Source organism: Empidonax traillii, unplaced genomic scaffold (assembly GCF_003031625.1).
Source record: "Empidonax traillii isolate 1590-97213 ecotype Southwest subspecies unplaced genomic scaffold, ASM303162v1 scaffold1598:size85905, whole genome shotgun sequence".
NCBI classification, from domain to species: domain Eukaryota; kingdom Metazoa; phylum Chordata; class Aves; order Passeriformes; family Tyrannidae; genus Empidonax; species Empidonax traillii.
In genome coordinates this window covers 8,721-32,108 of record NW_020956791.1, presented here as the reverse complement: position 1 = coordinate 32,108, position 23,388 = coordinate 8,721, and the positions used below count along the sequence as shown (strand labels likewise).

Below are 23,388 nucleotides of genomic sequence, written 5' to 3'. Positions count from 1 at the left end.
CAGGGATGTGGCTGAGCCCTGCCCAGCACTCCAGGACAGCTCTGGAGGAGGAACAGGAGAGGTCAGAAAGGGGGAAGAGGACAAAGAGATGTGATTGAGTCAGACCCAGAAAGGAGCTGTCCTGGTTCTAAATTCCCTTCACTGCAGCTCACCAGAGAATTTTCATGTCTCTGCCACTGCCCAGGACATTTTAAAGTCAGATTTAGGGTAGAACTTGTGGTCTTACATGTATCTGCTTAATTCTTTAGACATCTGTGGCCCTGGAGACCTCAGTTGTTTTCCCTGCTCCCAGCCAGACTTATCCATCTGTCTGTGCTCTTATCTGGACATCCAAGGAGCTGATATCCCAGTTATCCCACTGGGATGGGAGTCTTCTTTTTAGATTCTTCTTTTTAGGGATTCTTCTTTTTAGATCCTCCTGATCACAAACCCCATTAACCCCATTGCTGGTGGTGATGCTGCTGGTGAGCTTTGGGATGGGGGGAAGCACCTCTGCTCCAGCAGAAATCAGGGATTGAAGCTTCCCAGTACCTCAATATCGTGGTGTCCCCAAACGTGTGACATGGATCACGTTCTCTGCCAAAACTTGGTGTATGAAACCCCCAATATTTCAGAGTAACAGGTACCCACGAGGACTCCTGGATGCTCCGAAGTTTTAAACCCTGTTTCTGGTCAGATGGATTAAATTTATTTGGGACAGATACACGATTATTTGGGACAGATACACAATTATTTGCACCCAGGCCATGCACTGAGCACCACGGGCTGATTTCCCTCCTCCTTTCCCAGGGATGTTGTTCACAGCTGATTTGGTGGCTCCTCTGGCTGAGTCAGCCCAGCAGGACTGGGGACATTCCAGAGGCATCTTTAGGAAACAAAGGCTGAAGCCCTGTCAGAAGGGATGTGTGAGTGGAGGAGAGCCACGATATCGAGGGAGACTTCACCCCAAGTTATCAGGAGGGCTTTTCACGGTGAATTCTTTTCTCCTCAAGGGGAATGGAGACACGATGTGACTTTCCCACACCACAGGCCCCCCAGAGGGCTCTGGATTTTCTCCCAGCTGGAAAGCTTGCAGACACAATCCAACAAGTGATGCCCCAGCCCACAATTATTAATTTTTTTTTTTCTCCCAGCCCAAATTCCAGCTGTTGGATTGGTGGGAGACAAACAAATGGCTTTATCTTCTCAGGCTTCATCAAAGCCAGAGGGACATTTGCCTCCTTGGGAAATGGCTGAGAGCCATCCAGGGCTGTCCAAGGAAAATGAAGGATTGTTGAGTTCATCTCGGATGTCTAAAACCCACCTCACCTGAGCCCTCTTAGGCTTTCATTTCACACTTGTGGCCATAATATTTTACTCTTTCTTTGCACTGTGAGTCCTCACAGGGCAGGGAAGATCCTCCTAAAAGTGCCAGAGACAGAGAATCCGGGTGGCAGCTGTGAGTTCTGGACAAGGCGTGTGGCCTCTCCTGGGAGGGCTGTTCCTGAGCAGGTCTGGGGGAAGGACCCCAAATAAAGGTGTTTATTGGGGCTGCTCTGCACATTCTGTAGCTATTCCAGCTGTAAATGGGAAAGGAAACTTGAGCTGTGCACAGGGATTTGTTCCTGACGTGATCCTGAGCGTTTGGCTCTAAAGTCATGGCATGAAAAACACCCACAGCGCAAACAAGGTTTAGCAGGGACCACCTGCATCGCCCACCTGACCAAATTCATCTCTATCCCAGCTCATTCATCGCTCTTGGGTTGTGGATATTTGGGAAATATGAGGAATATTTCTTCAAGACTCCATTTCCCATCCATTCTCACTCCAGGAGGACTGTGTATAACTTGTTTCTGGCACCTCCAGGGGAGGTTGGAATTACAGTTGTCTATTAGAAAGCGCCAACATCTTTAATTTGGTGCTTGATTTAGTTTGGCCCAGCTTGGGAGGGTTGGCCAGTGATGGCCATTTCTACCAGCTGGACACAGAGGGATGGTCTGGTGCCCACTTCATGCTGAGACCCCCTTTCTGCAGGTGTCTCACACACCAGCACAGGATGCAAAAATTCCTTGCAGTGTCCTCTCCCAGCCATTTCCATGGACTGTGTGCTGGCTGGAAGATCAGATCTGGAGAGAAGGCCAGGTTGGACAGGGCTTGGAGCAACCTGGGCTGGTGGAAGGTGTCCCTGCCCATGGCAGGGGGTGGGACTGGACGATCTTTAAAGTCCCTTCCAACCCAAACCATCCTGTGATTTCATGAAGACATCCACCCACCTTTGCAGGCAGAACAGGGCTGAAAACTAAGCTAAAGGAATAGCAAACCACTCCTGTTGCTTTCTCAGAGATTTTGGGAGGTTATTCTCGTCTTAGCAGCAAACACCGTAAAAGCAAACACCAAATGTTCTGGTGTCAACAGCTTGTCATGGAAATAATAACAGTGTTATCACTGTGGAGGGCTGTGTGTGAATCACAGGATCACAGAGTCATTTAGGATGGAAAAGACCTCCAGGATCATCGAATCCAACCTTGAACCAATCCCCACCTTCTCCCCCAGCCCCGAGTGCCATGTCCAGGCATTCCTTGGACACCTCCAGGGGTGGGGACTCCCTTTCCAATGTCTAACCACCCTTTCCAGGAAGAAATTCCTCCTGATGTCCAACCTGAGCCTCCCCTGGCACAGCTGGAAGCCGTTCCCTCTCCTCCTGTCCCTTGTTCCCTGGGAGCAGAGCCCGACCCCAACCTGACTCCAACCTCCTTGCAGGGAATTTTAGAGATCCAGAAGGTCCTCCCTGAGCCTCCTTTTCTCCAAGCTGAGCTCTCCCAGCTCCCTCAGCCCCTCCTGCTGCTCCAGCCCCTTCCCAGCTCCCTTCCCTTCCCTGCACACGCTCCAGCCCCTCAAATCAGGAGCGTAAAAATATTCACACCTAATACATATAAAAACTAGAGGGATGTGTCCCAAAACCCCAGCTTGGACTGGTTTGGTTCCTCCTAAAACCTCCAAAGCCCAAGCACTGCTTGGATCAGAAAGGGAGAGTGGCAGGATCTCACCTTGGTGCTCTCCAGGCATTTTATTCACCATTTCCAGCCCACACAGGGTCACCTTCACATTCCTTTACCCCCCACCTGCACTTCCTCGAGGAAGGAAATCGTCTCCCTGGGGGAAAGTCAGACCCCTGAGGTCCTGTGGAGATGGGAAGGGCCAGTTTTTCCTCTGGCTCCCGCATGGGAGAAGCAGCTCAGCGCGAGTGTCACCGAGGTGAGCGAGAGCGGAGACAGATGTGGAGCCCGGGATGGGAAAACAAACTCATTACTCCATCTGCCCGCCGTAAACAGCGTGAAATTAGCAGCGAGAGAGGGATAAAACTCCAGACAAATGGCCTTTTAAAGAGAGCAGGGGGAGCTGGAAGAAAAGCAGAGGCACGGGAAGCCCAGCCTGGCGCACATCCCGATTTTCAGTCAGGGAGGACGAAAATTCCCGAGGGCACAAAACCCTCCAGGAGCTATTTGGGAAGGCGAAAGCAGAGAGGCCACTGCATCTTTCTGGGAGACTGATATTGCTCCTGTCCTGCCTCGTAGGAAGAAACCCCATCCATTTTATAAGTCACAGAGATTTATTATTTATCTTTTTTTCCCCCCTAAGAGGCTCTGCCTTAATGTTGCATAAAATGACTCTCCCCGTGTGAGGAGTGTGGTTGTGTTGCTTCAGCTGCAAAGACACCCCTAACACCAAAAGCCCCTGAACAATTTGGGGTTTAAGTGACGTGGCCACGGGTCATTTGCCATAAAGCCTGAATTAAGGGATTGTTTTTATGCTGTAAATATTCACCCCTGGCCTTTGCTCCGCGGAGCAAACCTCGGGCTCGGGGATACATTTACTTAAAAAATTTCGCCGGGAAAATTGTCTCGAATGGTCAGTCTGCTGGATTTATTGGAAGTGGGATCCCGAAGTGTTTTACAGCTTTTACGGGCTGGTTGTGTTTATAACCATCCTGGGGAGTATCTTCTGCGATTCATGGAGCGGGGAAGGGGAAGGAAGGTCATAATTTGTGCTTTAACCTACTTTTCCAGCGGCTGACGGGACGCTGACAAAGTCATCTCCTCCAGAATACAACCAACCCTGCTTTATCCTCGTCCAGAGCAGATCCCTTCGGAGAAAGGCAGGGTGAAACAAGCCAAGCACTTTTCATCTTTATTCCTACTGGTTCTGCTCGGATGTGTTCAGATATTTTATGGATCCCGGTGAAATCGCAGCCCGAATGATATTTCAGGGAAACTCATTCCTTGTTTTCGGAGTTCTTCAATGTATGACAGCCCAAGGCAGAGTTTCCCTGCACGCTGGAAATAATTTCTCTCACCGCGTTTGGCAGATCCAAACAAGCCCTGAGTGCTGAATAAACCAGGCCTATGAATAAATCAGGGGTAGGAGAAGTGGGATCCGAGGCCGTGCGAGATTGGAAATACCTGAAAACTCGGCATTGGCCACGAGGCACTTGGAAAAAGTCTGGGGTTTGATGAAAGGCTCTGCATTTGAGATGCCACTGGGGCATTTCGGCAGGAAACCTCCTGGTGGGTTCACCCAAAGTTTGTCATAAACATCAGTGAAATATCTGCGCTCCAGCTGCTACTTGAGTCAAGAGCAGCAGAGGCAGCTCCTTCTCAGCAAACACCCTGAGACTGCTGAGGGAGGAGAAATGGGTGTACCAGGCTCCAACACCGGACTGGGAGGTGCAGGAGTCAAGGAGAGGTGGCCAGTGGAAGAAAGGACTTTAAGGAGAGATCAGTAGATGCTGGAGAGAGCAGAGATTCCATGAAACCCCCAGAGAGGGAGGTCAGGGACTCACAGTTTCCTCAGGAGGGAGGATTTTCTGATATTGTCTAACTTGGGTCTCACCAGTACCAGACACTGGGGTGGCTCTAAAAGCAGAAGGTGCCCCCAGCTCATCCATCCTCAACCCTTCTGGTTCCCATCCAGAGGGAAGACAGGTTATGTCAGAGACAGGGAGCTCCTCTGGGAGCTGTTTGAGAAATCCTCCTCCAAGGTCATGGCAGCAGTTTCTGTTTTAATAGTGGCAGCAGGATCCAAAAATTACATTTTCCAGGCTCTGGAACTGATTGTCCCCTTCCATAAATCAGTTTTCCCTCATAGCATCTTCCCCCCCATGCTTTGGTCCCCCCCTCTCCACAGGGGGAACAAATCCCTCCGTATTTTCACGAGTAGCTCTGAAGAGAATTTCCAAAATCCTGGAAAAAGCCACGGCAAACCCAAAAAGTGGGAGTCCTGGGGATGTGCTGACAGGGGAGGGCCAACTGCCTGGACACAGGTGGGGCTGATTCCGTGTCAGAACACCCACACACAGCCATTCACAGCTTCAGGGAGGCACAGGCACAGGGAAATCACCTGCCAGGAGGAGAGGCCAGGGGTTGGGCTGCTGTTAACTTGGGAGAGCAGGAATTAGGTAGAGAGCAGGGAGGGGGAAATGAGTTTAGGAAGCTTTTTGTGCTCCAAGAAGCAAAGAGGAAGCACCAGGAATGGGTTTCTCTCACTTATAATCCTGCTGCGGGGCTAGCCCTGTCATGGAATCATGGAATGGGTTGGGAGAGACTTTAAATACCATCCAGTCTCACGGGCAGGGACACCTTCCACTAGCCCAGATTGCTCCAACCTGGCCTTGGACACTTCCAGGAGTGGAGCAGCCACAGCTTCTCCGGGCAACCTAGAAGAAGGAGGCTGTGGGAGACACAATCCATTCCCAGCCTGGGGTTGCTCCATAACCCTCACACCACTTCCCTGGAGCAGAGGAGACTGAGGGGAGACCTCCCTGCAGTTCCAACTGCCTGGGCAGGGGCAGAGGAGGGGCAGGACTGAGCTCTGCTCTGGGGGGGACCAGGGACAGCCCCCAGGGAATGGCTGGAGCTGGGACAGGGCAGGCTCAGGGTGGATCTCAGCAGAAGGTTCTTCCCCCAGAGGGTGAAGCTCCAGGAGGGTTTGTCCCACCCTCTGGGGGCACAGGGTGGGATCGCTGGGGTGTCTGCGCAGGGCTGAGGAGCTGGACCGGATGATCCCTGTGGGTCCCTTCCCAGCTCAGGGCACCCCTGTGACTCTGCTTTCCTTGCAGAAGGGATGGCAGAAGCCGTGAGCTCGAGCAGGGACTGCCTCCAGGCCGGCGAGTCGTGCACCACGGACCCGGTGTGCAGCGCCAAGTTCCGCACGCTGCGCCAGTGCATCGCCGGCAACGGCGCCAACAAGCTGGGCCCCGGCGCCAAGAGCCAGTGCAGGAGCACCGTGAGCGCCCTGCTGTCCAGCCAGCTCTACGGCTGCAAGTGCAAGAGGGGCATGAAGAAGGAGAAGCACTGCCTGAGTGTCTACTGGAGCATCCACCACACCCTCATGGAAGGTCAGTCCTGCGGGGAGATGGTTCCTGGCAGCCTTCAGGAGAGGGGGCTGCTCACGGAGCTCCTGCAGAGCAAGGTCGCCCCTGTAGCCTCCTGTTCCCTCTCAAGATCTACTGACAGGAGCCAGGGAATGGCTGGAGCTGTGTCAGGGCAAGTTTTAGGGTGGATCTCAGGACAAGGTTCTTCCCCCAGAGGGTGGTTGGCACTGCCCAGGCTCCCCAGGGCAGTGGGCACAGCCCCAAGGCTGCCAGAGCTGCAGGAGGGTTGGGATGATCCTCTGGGGCACAGGGTGGGATTGGTGAGGTGTCTGTGCAGGGCCAGGAGTTGGACTGGATGGTCCTTGTGGATCCCTTCCAACTCAGGATATTCCATGATTCTACTGACCCCCCTGGCAATGACATTTTGGGCAGAGCAATCCTGAAAACCTGAGGCACCTCCTGCCTTTTCTTTTCTTTTTCTTTCTTTTTTTTTTTTTTAACTTCCCCTCTCTTTTATGACACTCCCAACATACCTTGAGATCTTTTCCTGGGGAAATGCACAGCACTTTTTTTGCATCTAAGGACGTCAACCAAGACCCACGAGCGCCGTGGATTTGGCAGAAACACCACATAAAGCACAGGCAAAGAGGGAAAAACAGCGCGAGCTTTAAAAAAATATCACTCTCTTGGAGCCTCTGGAACGCACCAGTGTCTTTGGGTTAGTGAAGATTTGGGGCTGGTGACATGGAGCTGGAATTTAAAGCGTTCCCAGGGCCGGGATTCAGTAAGTTTGGATTTTGACGGGTTTTAAGAGTCGCCATAAAATCGCACCTCGGCAGCCGTAACTCTTCCTTGTCAGGCAGAGGAGGGGTTTTATGCACCATGAAAATTAAAATGGGGAATAAAACAGAACCCTTCCAGCCACGGGCTGGGAAATAGATTAATAAAACCCCGCTGGATGAAACCTGGAAGGAGAAGCTCAGGGGTGAGACCACGGGCCAGGAGGGCAAGCAAAACAAAGGGGATGGAGAATACAATGCACAGGATTTCTGGAATGGGAGCTGGTTGGGAATGGGAGCTGGTTGGGAATGAGAACTGGTTGATCAAGTTCCTGGAAAGCTTTCAGGTGCCACAGCTTGAAGGGTGCAGAGCACAGTGCTGTGAACTGACTGGGGAAATAAGAGGCCTCAGCACCCTCCAGGATGCAATTTTTCCCACAAAAATGTTGGCTGGATTGGTTTCCATTGAAGTGAAGCTTGGGGAAGAGGTGGCAATCCAGGGACATTCATCTCAACGGGCTGTGTCACAATTCCTTTCCTGCTGACCTTCATGGCTTTGGACACAGTTCATCTGTGATGTGGCTCTGCAGGTCAGGAGAACTTCCAGCTCTGGGACATGGAATGGTTTGGGTTGGAAGGGACCTTAAAGATCATCCAGTTCCAACCTCCTGCCTTGGCCAAGGACACCTGGCCTTAGAAGGAAGAGGAGAGAGGCTGGCAGAGGTCAGGAATGGGTCTCCAGGTGCAAAATAGGATTTGATGGGCTGGATGAACTTCCCTGCCCAGCAACTTGAGACTTTGGGATGAGAGGGCTGTTGTAGGAGGCTGGCAAGGCTCTGCCCCCCTTCTCTGCTGCCCTGTCCTAAACCCTACATTTTTCCCATGACTGAGGTCACTTGCAGTGCAGATTCACCCCCCCCCAAACCTTTGGTTTCCCTGCCTTAATTTCCCCGGGGTGATACATTTCATAACCGCCCCGGAGTCCTTACACGTTTAATTGACTGAGAAAAGAATCCGCACGGAGCTCTGTCTCTCACTCACACGTACCCAGGAGGCTGCAAAAAGCTTCCTAGAAGCCCTCTTGTAAAAACAATCGTGGAAGCGTGTGCTCAGGGAATTTCCAAAGCCTTTAGCCGCCTTCCCCCTGTTTAGAGACACAATAACACGATGACAACCCGATAACAACCCACTGATAAAGGTGCTTTATCATCAGAACATAAAACTGCTGCCGTGGGACGTGCAAATGGGCCCCTCTCCGGTGGGTAACGAGGCGGGATATTTCAATGGAGGTGTAAAAGCTGCCTTGTAATGCACCTGTGGTAATTCCAGGCCGTTGTGTATCCTGGGAGCCGTTTCTTCCTGGAGATCAGCATATGCTGGGAGCGTGAGGTTTGATAGTCCTTTTATCCCAGCTGCTGTTCCACATCCATCTAAATGTCCAGTAAAGCAAGGAATTGATGCTGGGTGGGTTTGCTTCGGCAATATTCCGTGGGATCCGTCAGGACGGCGGGGCAGGACAGACCGTTGTGAATAAAATCAGCCTCCCGGAGACTCGAAAAGGAGGAGGGGAAGTTCCTGCGGGAGCTGTGGCTCATTAGCTCTGTGCCAAGTAATAATGGCAAGGAGAAAGGGAGAGGTGGTGATAAATATGGGGGGTGTTGTCACACACACGCACACACACAGCCCTAGAAAGAGGGGAGGATCATATCCCAGGGAGGGAGGGAGGCAGAGGAAAGAGGAAGAATGGTAATGGAAACTCCACGTGTGGAGGGAGCTGGTGGTTTGAACCCTACCCCACAGCTTGGTGTCCTCATTGACAATCCCTGGAGAGTGGCCTGAGCTACAGAGGATTATCACTCAACAGTTCCCTGCCCCACTCCAAAGCTGAGATGTATTTTTAAAAGTCAATCCCATCCTACTCCCCTCTCCAAGGATATGTGCACGCACCCAGTCCCTGTGACTCGGGGGATTTATTTACGGTGCTTGGGGCCACCAAACAATCCTGCACTGCAGCCTCTGAGCCTTGTGCACCTCAGCCATCCCTCAGGAGCCCGAGCTGCCTTCTCACCAGCTTCTCCTGTCCCCCCAGGAATGAATGTCCTCGAGAGTTCCCCCTACGAGCCGTTCAGCAGGGGCTTCGATTACGTCCGCCTGGCCTCCATCACCGCAGGTAGGTGGGAGAGGAGCTGCTCTTACTGGTTCAAACTGGAGGGGGGTGTGGAAAGGTGGGATTGGCTGTGGAAGAGCTACAGACAGGGAAATCCTTTGTGAGCATTGCCTGGTTCAGGTCCAGCTGTTGCTTTTCCAAGGAGCTGCCTGTGATTCCTGTGCTGAACTGTTACGTGTTCTGGGAAGAACCGCTCGTGGTTTCATCTTTGGGCTGTTTTTGTGTCTGTTAGATGGGCAGGGAAAAAAAGGGCTGAGAGGGAGGGATGTGGTTAAGAAGGCCCCTTCCAGTGGGCTCATTCTCCACAGCAGGTGGATGATCTGTGGCCTGCAGACACCTCGTCAAACAGGAGCTGCTTGGGTTTCTAAGGTGCTTCCACATCAGGCACAGGGTCAAACTCTGCAGGGAAAAGGGTCAATAATCCACTCTGGGGGTTGATCCCAGACACAGCCTTTAACCCCATGCCCCGAGGGCAACCTCAGACCCCTGTTCTGCCCTGCACCATGCAATCCCCTTAACAACTTAAACAGAGCTGCCTGACACCTTTTGACCCCTGGAGGGCACAAACAGGGCTCAGCAGTTAAAAGGTCAGCCAACAACCCATCCATCACCATCCAGCCCCTGCCCCAGCCGTGGGGGAGCTCCACCAACAGTGATTTTTGCTGTAAAGCTCCCTGTCTGGGAGCAGGTAATGTGCTCTGGCAGAGGTGCCAAAACATCTGTCCTGCCTCAGCTTTTCCCCAGCGTGGCCCTGGCTCTGGGGTGACATCACAGCTGGAGGGCACCCAGGCGAGGAGGAGCAGCAGGTCCCTGCGGCTGATGGATGTCCCCAGTCCCTGCCACGGCCGGGAGAAATGTCCAGGAGCAAATTAACCCATCAGCCCCGGACAATCAAACCAGGGAGGGACGGGAGGTGCTCCCTGCTCTTCTTATTGACTCCACTTGACAGACCGGAGCGTGGACACTGGAGCGTGGCCAGAGCTGTTTGCTGGGTCATGGCCTTTCTAATGGGGTTTTTCCACCTTTTCTAAGAGCCCTCGGGGGCTTCAGAGCAGGGGGAAATCCAGGCATGGGGGTTTTTATGCACGGTTAGCACATTTTTAAGGCAGACTGAAATCGTTAGGGCAGCAAAGCAAATGGGCCCGGAGCAGCAGGGATTCATCAGAGGGCTCGGCAGCCACTTAAGGGGCACGAATTTTCTTGCTTTAACCTGTTTTTCCCTATTTACACCAATCATAATACGAATTACAACCTGCCACCCTGTGCCTGGGTCATGCAGTCAGCATTGCCAAAGGATCCTCTTTCAAATTTCCCCCCTCCAAAAAAAATTCCCCAGCACTTGTTGAAACAAAAGACACCCCCACGACCGTTTGCCAAGCGAGAGCAAGGGGTATTTTAAACCAAACTTCACATAAACAATATATGGCCGCTCCTAAAACTGGGCAAATGGAGCCATATCCCCTCCACTCTTAATTGCAGCAGTGATTTAAAAAGCACATCCTCTGGTGTTGCGTGGGAAGAGGAGAAAATCCAGCGTGTTCCCTGTGATTTATGGACTGAATGGATAATGAAACCCTTCCAAGGAACTGTTTCCTCCACGCTGGCTGGCAGGTCTCTGGCATAAACCTGGGCTCCGACAATATTCCTCTCCCTGGGCATTTTTAGAGGGAAGTATTTGGTGGTGGGAACACTCCAAATGAAAGTTTCACCCTGAAAAAAAACTCGGAATTTTACTTGCAGCTCGCTGTAAACGGCAGGGACAGCAGGGAGGGAAAAATAAATGCCGGGAGAAGGAGCATCTGATAATGTCAGGGAAATGAAGGAGGGCAGCCAGCTCTGAGGTGCTCAGGGAGACTGTCAATGTTTCAGCACTTGTCAGCAGTGACTGGCTGGTTTTAACTCCTGGCCAAAGATAGGGTTTGAGTCTGCACTGGGAATTTGTCATTTTGGGGGATTTTTGCTCAGTGTGCTGAGGATTTTTCCCTTCTGTGCTGAGCAGAAAGTGCTGGTGTGCTGCAGGTCCTGGGCTTAACTCAGAGAGGGGAAAATCAGCTCCAGCTCCATTTTCTCCCTCATGCTTGGAGTCTCCTTGTCTTACCTGGGGGATCAAACAGAGCCTGATATCCTGACCCACTCCTGCCACAACTCTCTAAAACAGACCCCCTTCCATCTCTAAGGACACTCCAGCCAGTGTTACACAAACACCTTTCACAGAATCCCAGAATCCCAGAATGGTTTGGGCTGGAAGGGACCTTAAAGCCCATCTCGTTCCAACCTTCATGGATTTACTGGTCAGGACTGGTCTGGATGGGGGAAGTGAAAGATCTGCTGTGGCACTTTGAGACCCAAACAGCTCCTGCTTAGCTGGGCAGGTCCTGGCATGGACCAAAGCCTGGTGTGACCCTCCAGGTCTTCCTTCCAGAAGAAACTCCTTGCATAGGATAGGGAGCCTGAGGTGCCAGGATTAGTGCAGACCATCCACGGATCAGCAGACCCAGCTTTGCCACTGGCTCAGTGCTTAGTTTTGAGCAACTTTTGGGGAAAAAAAAGGGTCAGTTATCAGAGATCCCAGTTGGTGGATCCGGTCATGGCCACAAGCAGATGCAGTTTCTAATGGCTCCTGTTTTCCCAGGCCTCAAGTTCCAGTTCCCATTGGAAAAGTGTTAGGAGATGCCCAGGGTAGAGCAAAGTTTCATTTTATTAAATACAGGAAAAGGGGGGAGCGATTTTTTTCTTGGGAAAAAATTGAGTGTGGGAAGTGGATTTGGGCCTGCCAGGACACAGCAAACAAAGGAGGGCTTCACCTGGACACTGTTTACTTGGAGTGGGTTGTGGTTGATGCAGGAAAACAACCCCCTCAGACTCTTTTTGAGTGTTAGAAAGAAAAACCCATTCTCTTTATGCAGGAATATTTTCCAAAGTGTGCCTAAGACAACAAAGTCTCTTACTTTAATCTGGTTATCTAATTACCAACTCCAGGCATTACCTGAGACTGCCACACCCTCTCCAAACCCGTCCTCCCTCAGTACCACCCTCAGGAATGATTTAATATATATTATATACGTAATATATATATATATATATGTATATTTTATATATATTACATACATAATACATTAAATATATATAACATGTAAAATATAATATATAATTCCCAATATATAGTGTATAAACTATATAAACTATGGAATATATTCATTGCTAATATACTAGAATAATCATTATAATTAAATATTGGTAATTAATAATTTGACAATATAATTAATAGTTATCATATGCAATTATAATATAATTATAAAGTATATAGTTAATATTTAATACAGTATAAATAGTATATTGTATTTTATAATTAATATCTAATATTATATTATATTATATATAATATTATGTATAATATAGAATATAATATACAATATTATATATATAATATAATCATTAAATATAATGTTATATATTACATATAATAGTATATAATGATAGTTAACTATGAACTATAATAATGTGTTAATTTTATATATAGTTATAGTGTATATATATAAAATTTATATAATTATATAGTATATAATTATAATTACAATGTACAATTATTACAACATATTATAATATTAATAATATTAATTATATTAATTATCATATTAATCACATAATGCACAATGTATTTTGTAAATATTATCAGCTATACAATATATTTAAATGACATAAAATACAATATATATTATATATACAGCATGTATAATACATATGTATAGTATGTACAATAAATGTCACATATATATTATATATACTATATATTATATATTGTATGTATAATATATGTACTATATGTTATATTTAGCATTAATAGTTTATAATGTATATATAATGTATTATATATACATAAAATAAATTTTATTTTTATTATATATTTTTATTATATTTATTATATAATTTTATATAGATTTATTATATTATTTTTATTATGTATTTTATCTATATTATAGATAAAATACATTTTAATAAATCTTTTTAAAATATAAATTTTATATTATAAAACATATATTTATCTATATTATAGATAAAATAGATAATATCTATAATGGCCGTAATATCTATAATATATATAATATATAATATATATTATATATAATATATAATATCTATAATAGCCATAATATATATAATATATATTAGATGTAATATATATTAGATATAATATATAATACCTATAATATCCATAATATCTATAATATATATTATATATCATATATAATATCTATAATAACCATATCTATAGTATCTATAATACATATTATATATATAATATCTAATATCTCTAATGTCCATACTGTCTATAGCATCTATAATACATAGAATATAAATAATATCTAATATCTATAATATCCACAATGTCTATAGTATCTATAATACATATAATACATATAATACATATAATCTATATAAAATATATATGTTCTAATATATATATATAAATCTAGATATAAAATATATCTAATATATATTATATACTATACGATATAATACACAAAACACATCTCCAGGGGTGCCTCCGCCGGGGTTGGGGGTGGTGGGATCCGGCTGCCCAAACCCCCCCAAACCGTGCCCCGTGTGCCGCAGGGTCGGAGAACGAGGTGACGCAGGTGAACCGGTGCCTGGACGCGGCCAAGGCCTGCAACGTGGACGAGCTGTGCCAGCGGCTGCGCACCGAGTACGTGTCCCTGTGCATCCGGCGCCCGGCCCGCGCCGACTCCTGCAACCGCTCCAAGTGCCACAAGGCCCTGCGCCGCTTCTTCGACCGCGTGCCCCCCGAGTACACCCACGAGCTGCTCTTCTGCCCCTGCGACGACACGGCCTGCGCCGAGCGCCGCCGCCAGACCATCGTGCCCGCCTGCTCCTACGAGGCCAAGGACAAGCCCAACTGCCTGGCGCCGCTGGACTCCTGCCGGGAGAACTACGTCTGCAGGTAAGGGCCGCGAGCGCGGGGGACGGGCGGCCCCGAAGGGTTTGTCCGCTGGTGACGGCTCCAGTCGCTCGCCTGAAGGGTCCCCCGTCCCGCCTGGTGGCTGCCTCAGTGGCCCCTTCCCGCGGTCTCACATCCCTGTGTCATACACGAGGGGTGTGACGCAGGCAGAGGATGATTTGAGATGTTCGTGCTGCAGCTTTTTGGGCTTTTTCTATGTTGGGGTTTTTTGGTTTTTTTTTGGGCTTTGGTCCTAAAGAAAGACCCGCCTCGGGTCTCGGTGGCAAAGCTGGATCTCGCACCACATCCCCCTGACAGGCTGTTGTCCTGCTGGCTCCTTCCCATGATCCATATCCTTGTATTTTACACAGGCAGAGGAAGATTTGAGATGTTCATCCTGCAGCTTTTTAGGCTTTTTCTATGGGGTTTTTGTTTTTTTGGCTTTGATCCTAAAGAAAGACCCCGCTCCGGGTCTCGGTGGCAAAGCTGGGTCTCCTGATCTGTGGATGGTCCGCCCCAATCCTGGCATCTCACACCCTTTATCCTGTGCAGTGGGTTTCTTCAGGAAGGTGTGAGCCACGCAGGGATGTGGGGTGGGGTGTTTGCAGCCACTTTCACCCATCCATCTCCTCGCTTGTCCACTCCCCTAGTCCACAGCAACCCACATGGAGGGAAAGGACAAGGGGGAATGGCTTTAAATTGAAGGAGGGTAGAATTCAGTTGGACATTAGGGAGAAAATATTCCCTGTGAGGGTGGGGAGGCCACAGAGAAGCTGTGGATGCCCCACCCCTGGAAGTGTCCCAGGCCAGGTTGGACAGGGCTTGGAGCAACCTGGGCTAGTGGAAAGTGTCAGTGCCCATGGCAGGGGGGTGGGACAAGATGATCTTTAAGGTTCCTCCCAACCCAAACTATTCCATAATTTTAAGCTCTAGTGGTTGCAACAGGAGGCTCAGGGTCTCAGTGTCACTCCAGATCCACCACTCAGCCTGTGGCCGGTGTGGTTTGCTGCTCTGTTCCCATCCAACCCATCCCACGCGCTCGCTCACAGCCTTTTTCCTCCTTCTGTGCTGTTTTCACCCCTGTATTTCTCCAAAAGTCCTTGATATTCCAGAAGGCCCATCCACACACAGCTCCCAGGAGCAGAGCCCATCTGGCAGTGGGAGATGGGAGGCCACAGCAGCACCAAGCATGGTGGTCCCAGCCCGGTGCCCTGGGGGCAGCTGGAGCCCTGAGCAGACACATGGAGAAGGAAAGCACAAGGACAAGTGTAGGACACACCAACCTTATCCCTGACTCATAATTACTGTGGGGTTTGGGACTTGCTGAGCTGAACTTCCAGCAGCCATCGCCCACCAGCACATCATCCTGAAATTACAGTTAAAATAGTCTGTATTTTCACAAAAGGGAGGTGAGAGCAGCAACATCCTCTTGGAAGGACGGGCTGGGACAAACGTCCCCCTGCACCCCAGAAACGTAGATGAGGGACAATGACTGAGAACGATGCGAAGCCCCAGAGCCACCCCAGCCCTGGCACCCAGGGAATCTGAAATGGAAGATTGAGCCTGGAATCTGAAATGGCCCTGCCCTCTCCCTGACAAGACAAGAGGGCCCAGCGGGGAGGAGGAGGAGGAGGAGGAGGAGGTTCAAAGGGGAGAGTGTTGCCCCCCCAGGAGGCTGGAAACCATTTCCTGCCCCAGCACAGCTGTTAATTATCTGCTGCCTTGGCCTCTGAATGTAAAATGTAAAATATCCTCCAGAGGCACAGCAGGAGCAAGGGGTTGACGTGTGACCTGGTCAGAGCCGGAGGTGCAGAAACCACGAGGAATAAATCATAAAGAAATGGAGTAAAACCCTCCATTTTGCCTGCCCTGCAAGTCGTCCTCCTGCAGCTCCTTCCCAGCTGGAACCCCTTGGATTTCCCAGCTTGGAGAGGTGGCTTCTGCTGGCCTGGATTGTATCAAGTTATAAAAAATCTGCCAGCAGCATCTCCCTCCTCTAAAAGTGGCAAATTTTTGGGCAAGAAGAGTTTTCCTAGGGTCACAGGAGAAAGGGGTTGGTGTGGGGCAAATATGGGAACAAAGGGAAAAAAAAGAAAAGGAGAAGGCTGGGGAGGAGGAGAGAAGGGGGCAGGAAAGTGCAACTTGGAATTCTGACCCCGGCCAGGGAAACCAACAAAATATCTGGAAAAGAGAGGGCGTCTGGGAGGTTTTTCTGAGGTTTCCCAGGCAGGGCAAACATTTTGAGGTCGATTCACAGCTCAGACACTGCAGGTGGGCATCAAAAGGGCTCTGCCTTCAAGTGTCAGCAGTGTCTGAGGTCTGTCCAGATGGAGCTGCCTCTCCACCAGGTCCTACCTGAAAGCCCCATGTGGATGTCTCAGATATCCTATGATACGCAATTACCACCATGTGCCAAAAACTGCCTCATCCCTAAAGAATCAAGTGGTAAATAACTGGATCTACCTGCTCCACAGGCTCCAGAGGGTCCAACCTTCTCCTGGAAACCAGGGCCTGCAGCAGAGGATGGGGCAGGTGATGTGTAGAACATTCCAGATCTGAGCCTTTGGACATTCCCCTCAGGCTGAGGTGATCTCAGCTATGTTTAGAGTCTTCAAAGAGAGAGAAACTTGACCAGGGTGATTCCCTGTTCCAACAAATCAGCCCCAAAATGAAGGCTGGGGGTCTTTAGGCAAAGCTAAAAATGATGAACGCAGAATGAATTCCCTCCCTGCAGGCAGCAGCTCTTCCCTCAAAACCCAGCCTCACACAGCAGAGAACAACCATTTCTCCCAAGACTGGACCTTTCCTTTAGCCCCAGAGGAATCCTGTTAAAAAATGAACCGCAGAACCTGTTCAAAAACTACTCCTGGGTTTGTTGGGGCGGGCAAATGTAAAATTACGTCAGCTCGAGCTGGTTTAGCAGCACCCGCAGCACCAAAGGATTTTACCAACACTACCAGCCGGCTGTTATATGTTTTTTTTTTTTTTTTCCCCCAAAAAATCTGTGCTAATCCATCCCATTTTGTGCTGTGCTTCCCTCAGGTCCCGCTATGCAGAGTTCCAGTTCAACTGCCAGCCGTCCCTGCAGGCTCCCAGCGGGTGCCGGCGGGACAGCTATGCTGCTTGCCTGCTGGCCTACACCGGCATCATCGGTATGGGGGGGTCAGATCGGGTCTTCTTTAATTACTAAAGTCAAATGGGAGGTGGAGAGAGAGAAAGAAATAAAAAAGAGGTGGGAGGGAGGGGAGAGAGAGGGATCCAGCGTCAGGGAAAGCGTGGCCAGCCGGGAGAGGGAGGGGATTGTCCCGCTCTGCTCCGCACTGGGGCGGCCTCACCTGAAAGTTTGGGAATGTTCCACCTGGAGAAGGCTCTGGAGAGACCTTCCAGCACCCTGCAGAGCCTGAAGGGGCTCCAGGAGAGCTGGAAAGGGACTTGGGACAAGGGATGGAGGGACAGGACACAGGGAATGGCTTCCAACTGCCAGAGGGCAGGGAGAGATGGGAGATTGGGAAGGAATTGCTGGCTGGGAGGGTGGGCAGGCCCTGGCACAGGTTGGGCAGAGAAGCTGTGGCTGCCCCTGGATCCCTGGAAGTGTCCCAGGCCAGGTTGGAGCACCTTGAGCTAGTGGAAGGTGTCCCTGCTCATGACAGGGGGTGGAACGAGATGATCCTTAAGGTCCCTTCCAACCCAAACCATTCCACGACTCTATGAATGTTCTCAGGGAACCTGAATTCCCAGAAAATGTCCATTCCTTGGACTGAGAGCACTTTCTAATTGACTGAAAGCTTTGATGGTGGTGGTGGGGGAGTGACCAAAAGGGTGGTGACTTCCCCTTTTCTCCTCCCTGGGAGCAAAGCAGACGGGTGACAGCAGCGCTGGGAGGGCTGTGCCGCCACCACCACGGAGGGCTTTGCCCAAGGGCAGAGTAACCCAAGAGAGCAGCTTGGGCTGGGGGGTGTGAAATCCCACTGACCCTGTGGCAACACTTCCCCCGCAGGCAGCCCCATCACCCCCAACTACATCGACAACTCCACGTCCAGCATCGCTCCCTGGTGCACCTGCAACGCCAGCGGGAACCGGCAGGACGAGTGCGAGGCCTTCCTGCACCTCTTCACCAACAACGTGTGTCTCCGTGAGTACCCCCGGCACCCCTGCACCCTCCGGGGGGCCTTCCTTGGGATGGGGGCACGGAGAGGTCCTGCCCCTCAGGAGTCTGGAGGTGCAGACAAAGGAGGCCGGAGCGGGGAATTTTTTGCCTCGCCCTGACGAGCCTTTTCTCCGTCTCTTTTCCCAAGAAAACGCCATCCAGGCCTTTGGCAACGGGACGTACCTGAGCTCGGCCGGGGCCCCCTCCATCCCCCCCACCACACAGATGTACAAGCAGGAGCGAAACGCCAACAGGGCCGTGGCCACCCTCAGAGAGAACATCCTGGAGCACCTCCAGCCCACCAAGGTAGGACAGGGCTGGACTGGCCCCACGAGATGCTGGCTGTGTCTGTGACTCCTCCCACCCCCTTCCTCAGCTCAGCTGCCTCTTTCACCTGTGTCATTCCAGCCACACACATCCAACCTCCCCTCCACCTCCTGGAGTCCTTGATTCACCCTCTTCTGCATGTCCTGGCTTATTCTTCCCCAGCATCAAGCTCAGAGCTACAAGTTCCTGTCCCTCACTCTGCCCTCCTGCCTGTTGGTCTTTCCCTTTCCCAAACCTTGCCTTCCCAAACCTTGCCTTCCCAAACCTTCCCTTCCCAAATCTTCCCTTCCAAAGCCTTCCCTTCCCAAACCTTCCCAAACCTTCTCAAACCTTCCCAAACCTTCCCTTCCTTTTCCTTCCCACGTTTCTTCTAAAAGTCCTGGGAAATCCACGGATTTTTCAGGGATGTAGAAGGGGAGCCAGGACCACCGACGTGGCTCCTCACCTTCCTTCAGAGCAGCTTCACACCATCCTTTCCCCCTTCCCAGGACACAGATCCTCCCTTAGAGGAGGATCCTGGAGGCCAAAACACAGAGGCTTAACTATGTTCTGCACAGGAAAACTCCAGAGGAGAGGTTCCAGTCCGGCAGCAAATTAATTACTATCAAAATAATCTTAAAACTGCAGTGATTGAAAGCAAACAGCAGATCCATTCGCCGCCGGTGGCAGCGCGAGGCACTCGATGTTTTACTTTCAAAAGAAACAAAACCGACCTTGGCTCGCCCCCCCTCCAGAGTAATTTTCAGGTTGAATTGTTCTACCACTGAATAATTAAGGGTGGCCCTGATTTGCTGAAGGCTCAGGTGACACAGGCTGGCACTTTGGCCCAGGCTCCGAGCACCGAGCGTGGGTTTCGGGCTGGGCAGCTGGGACCTCCGGGGAGCTCCCAAACACGGCTTATCTTAAACCTTTCCACCTTTCCTTTCGCTGGGAAAACCACCTGAGTCACCTCAGGTTGGGGAGGTGGAGAAAAAGCGGCCTCGGGATTCCTTCACTGCTTTCCAGGGCGCTGGAATGCGGGAGAGGCATTTACTGGACCATGGACTTGGAACCCTGGAGATCCCAAGGGTTTCCCTGTAGCTGGTGCTCCCCAAACCTCAGAGAAATCCAAGTGAGGCACAGGATGCCCAGAGAAGCTGTGGCTGCCCCTGGATCCCTGGAAGTGTCCAAAGCCAGGCTGGGCTAGTGGAAGGTGTCCCTTCCAACCCAAACCATTCCATGGTTCTATGACATCTCCACCTTTGAGGCCACCAGGTGAAGCCAGTGGCCTGAGTGGGCACCCAGGCACCCCCATCACACAAAGACACTTCCAACCAGGGCCCAAAGCAGCTCTGAGCCCACGAGGTGACCCTGACACAGCCCCACCTCCACCAGCAGCTCCTGCAGAGCTCAGCTCACCTCCAGGCTGGAGTTTGGGTGCTCAGACTCAGCCTGCACAGCCCCCCCAAGCCCTAAATCCTCAGAGGGACCAAAGAGGGCCACCCAGATGATCAGAGGGATGGAACTGTCAGGAAAGGGTGGGAGAATTGGGGTTGTCCAGCCTGGAGAAGAGAAGGTTCGGAATGACCTGATTGTGGCCTTCCAGGGCCTAAAGGGGCTACAGGAAAGATGGACAGAGACTATTTCCAAGGGCCTGAAGTGACAGGACAAGGGGCAATGGCTTCAAACTGCCAGAGAGTAGGTTTAGATGGGATATTGGGAAGAAATTCTTCCCTGTGAGGGTGAGGAGGGGCTGGGATGGAATTCTCAGAGAAGCTGTGGCTGCCCCTGGATCCCTGGAAGTGTCCAAGGCCAGGCTGGAGCAACCTGGGCTGGTGGAAGGTGTCCCTGCCCATGGCAGGGGGTGGGGTGGGGTGGGGTGGAATGAGATGATCCTTCATCACCCTTCCAACCCAAATCATTCCGTGATTCCAGGATCACCCCTGTGACGCTTCCCCTCTCCCTTGCAGGTGGCGGGGGAGGAGCGGCTCCTGCGGGGCTCCACCCGCCTGTCCTCAGGGACCTCCAGCCCGGCAGCCCCTTCCCCCTGGGCAGCCTCTCCGCTCTGGGTGTGGCCTCTCCTCACTCCTGCCCTGCTGAGCCTCTCCGGGATGTGAGGGCAGGGCAGGAACGCGCCGGGCACGGACTCGATTTGTGTTGGTTTCTTTTACAAAAACGAGCAGAGCAGTAACTTTATTTCGGGAGGAGGGAGGGGATGGGAAGGAGAGGTGAGGTTTGGGCATCCCTCCCTCGCTCCCACCTCCTCCTCTTCATCCCTCTGCCAGTTTATTTGGTTTTCTACAATCAGCATCGTCGACAACCGGCTCATCCTTGGTCCTGGCCACCTTCCCACCCCACAGCTTGGTTGTTGTCTCTCCAGCTCTCTGTGGATGGGGTTGGAGCCGTGGACAATTCCCTTGGAAAAGAGGAAGGAGAGAGTTGATCCAGGACACGGAAACTGCAAGGGAAATGCTTTTGCCTGCCCCATCCAGGAGGGGAGAGACTTTGGATGGACGGAGGAGCTGTCAGGAGGTTTCCTGAAGCCCTGACTCGTGCTGGGGGGGCTCTTGACGGGACAAGTCAAGCGATGTGGAGCTCAGACTGTCTCCAGGGTTGCTCAGGACCCGAAGGACGACCCACCTGGTTCCTTCAGACTGAAGAAACCAGAGCAGTGGGAAGAAGGTTGTTGGGTTTCTTCACCAGAGAGGAACCTGAAGCAGCTCCAGGGTGGACCAAGTCACCACACCCCGAACTGGTTGATGGGGATTTCTCCACCCTCTGGAAAAAACCAGAGTACAACCAGCATGTATCTCCCAGCTGCCACCCACACCCCTTGGGGCCCTCCTTTTTTTGGGGAACCATGTGTCATGTGTTGCTGGTGTTCAGGAAGAATCACGTGTGTTGCGTTTTGGTCCCGGCTGGTTTCTCGTGTCCCGACCCCAGAATCTCAATCCTCTGCTCCTGTCAAGTGTTTGGGGTGGGTTTGTGTTTTTTTTTTTTTGTCACATCCAAACAACCAGTGTTGTCCCACTCCAAGCTGAGCTCTCTCCATCAGGGATCAATGTGTGAGCCCAACACAACCCCACTCTCACGTGCTGCCTGTGCATCCATCAGTCTCAGCCTTCAGCCAGGTTTTTTCCTGGGAAGGGATGGACAGGAAAGGTTCCCAGATACCACCCTGGGGACAGAAAAATCAATCTAATTTGTGGACAGGCTATTTCATGGATTGTGCCACGGGGAGGGAGTGCTTTCCTGTGGTTCCCCCTTCCTGGAGAGCTGGCAGAGCCCACCTGTGTCCAGGTGAGCAGGGGAAGGGCTTTTCCTCCTGCCAGGTCCTGTTTCTTCAGCCAAGAGGTCACCTGACCAAAGGGAAGAGACCCTTTGGACTGAGCTGGAGGGAGGGCAGGACAAATGTCTCTGGGGTGTCTTGGGTGGCTCCTGTGTGACCTTGGGCTACCTGAGCATTCCAAGGTCTTCCCCTGAGCTGAGGAGTCCCAGTGCCCTCCTACATCGAGCCAGGAAAGAGGATGGAAGGAAGGGTGAGAAGGTTTCCCAGGATAAATGCTGATCCAGGCTGGGAGGCACAGGAATGGCCCCAGATTCTCCTGGAATATTTAGGCCTGGGCTTTGCAGCAGCCCATTTATCCCTTGGGTTGTGCTCCTCCTGAGCATTTGGATCCATGGAAAGGCTTAGCAGCAGCTGGCACAGCACAATCCAGTGCTTTTTATTCCCATTCCCTGCAGGACACTTCCCACTTCTGATTTTGCTGGGAAACTGCAGCAGCTTCCTTGGGTTTTGGCCCAGCGTGGAATCCCTCTTGCTGGGAGCTGAACACCAGTGGGTGTTTCAGACCTGGACAGAAATCCTCCTGGTGCATCCTCTCCAAAGTTCCTGGTTTTCCTAACCCAGGACTGTGTAGAGGAACACGCCCAGATCCAAGGCCTGGTGTCCAGGGTGCCAAGTCCCACCCCGAGCTGAGACTTCCAGGTGAGAACTTCGTGGCCAAGAGGCTCCCCCAGGTCAGGGAGGGAGGGAGAGCTCCAGGAAGGTCCTTTCCAAGTGCCCTATCCATGCACGGAGCTGCTGTGAAGGTCTCCCCTCCATCCAGGACTTCAGTGTGCTCTGGGAGAGCAGGTGACACAACCCCAACCCTGCAAAACTCGTGTCCCCCGAGCCAGGGGTGGGAAGGGGGGGGTGACACCCTGACGCTCAGCCCTCCAAAGGCAAGGAACTACCTCAGCTCTGTGAGGTCACGCTGGGAATTGCCTTCCTATGTCCCAGTCCCGGGGTCATTCCCTGCTTCCCCACACATCCAGCCTGTCTCCACCAGCCTCTCCTGGTGCACAGTCTCTGCAGGGAGGGGACACGAGTGGCAGCTGCTCTCCAGGAGCATCCACTCCTGAGTCTCTCCTGGCTCCACTCCCGGGGCTCTCAGGGCTGGGTTCCAGTGATGCTGAAGTGCCACTTGGCCGTTTCCTCCTCATCCAGGGGAGGAAGAGTTTTTTTGGGTGGTTGGGATGATTGGAAACCCCACCTGACCTCTCCTTTCACACTGTGGGAAACAGCTGTGGAGAATCCAGAGGTCACCTGGTCCAGGACCGTGTCCCGCTGCGGCACCAATGGTCTGTCTGCACTTTTTGGAAGGTTCATCTGGAAGGATTTTCAACAATTTCAGTGAGAGG

The 23,388-nt window shown here is 51.2% G+C and overlaps 1 protein-coding gene and 1 long non-coding RNA gene across 2 annotated transcripts in view; one reads left to right on the top strand and one right to left on the bottom strand.

Moving 5' to 3' along the window:
- The first annotated feature begins 6,099 nt into the window (after nt 1-6,099).
- Nucleotides 6,100-21,921, top strand: LOC114070540 (GDNF family receptor alpha-4). Its single transcript, XM_027908005.1, has 7 exons — nt 6,100-6,373; nt 9,218-9,298; nt 13,910-14,255; nt 17,295-17,404; nt 18,250-18,384; nt 18,548-18,705; nt 20,676-21,921. Exons 1-7 carry the CDS (start codon nt 6,100-6,102, stop codon nt 20,820-20,822), a joined length of 1,251 nt encoding a protein of 416 aa, XP_027763806.1. The 3' UTR covers nt 20,823-21,921.
- The window catches only part of LOC114070541, an 8,223-nt gene continuing 6,249 nt past the window's right edge, over nt 21,415-23,388 (bottom strand). The window contains exon 3 of the long non-coding RNA XR_003573940.1: nt 21,415-21,425. This is a non-coding gene — a long non-coding RNA (uncharacterized LOC114070541). The remainder of the gene's footprint in view (nt 21,426-23,388) is intronic.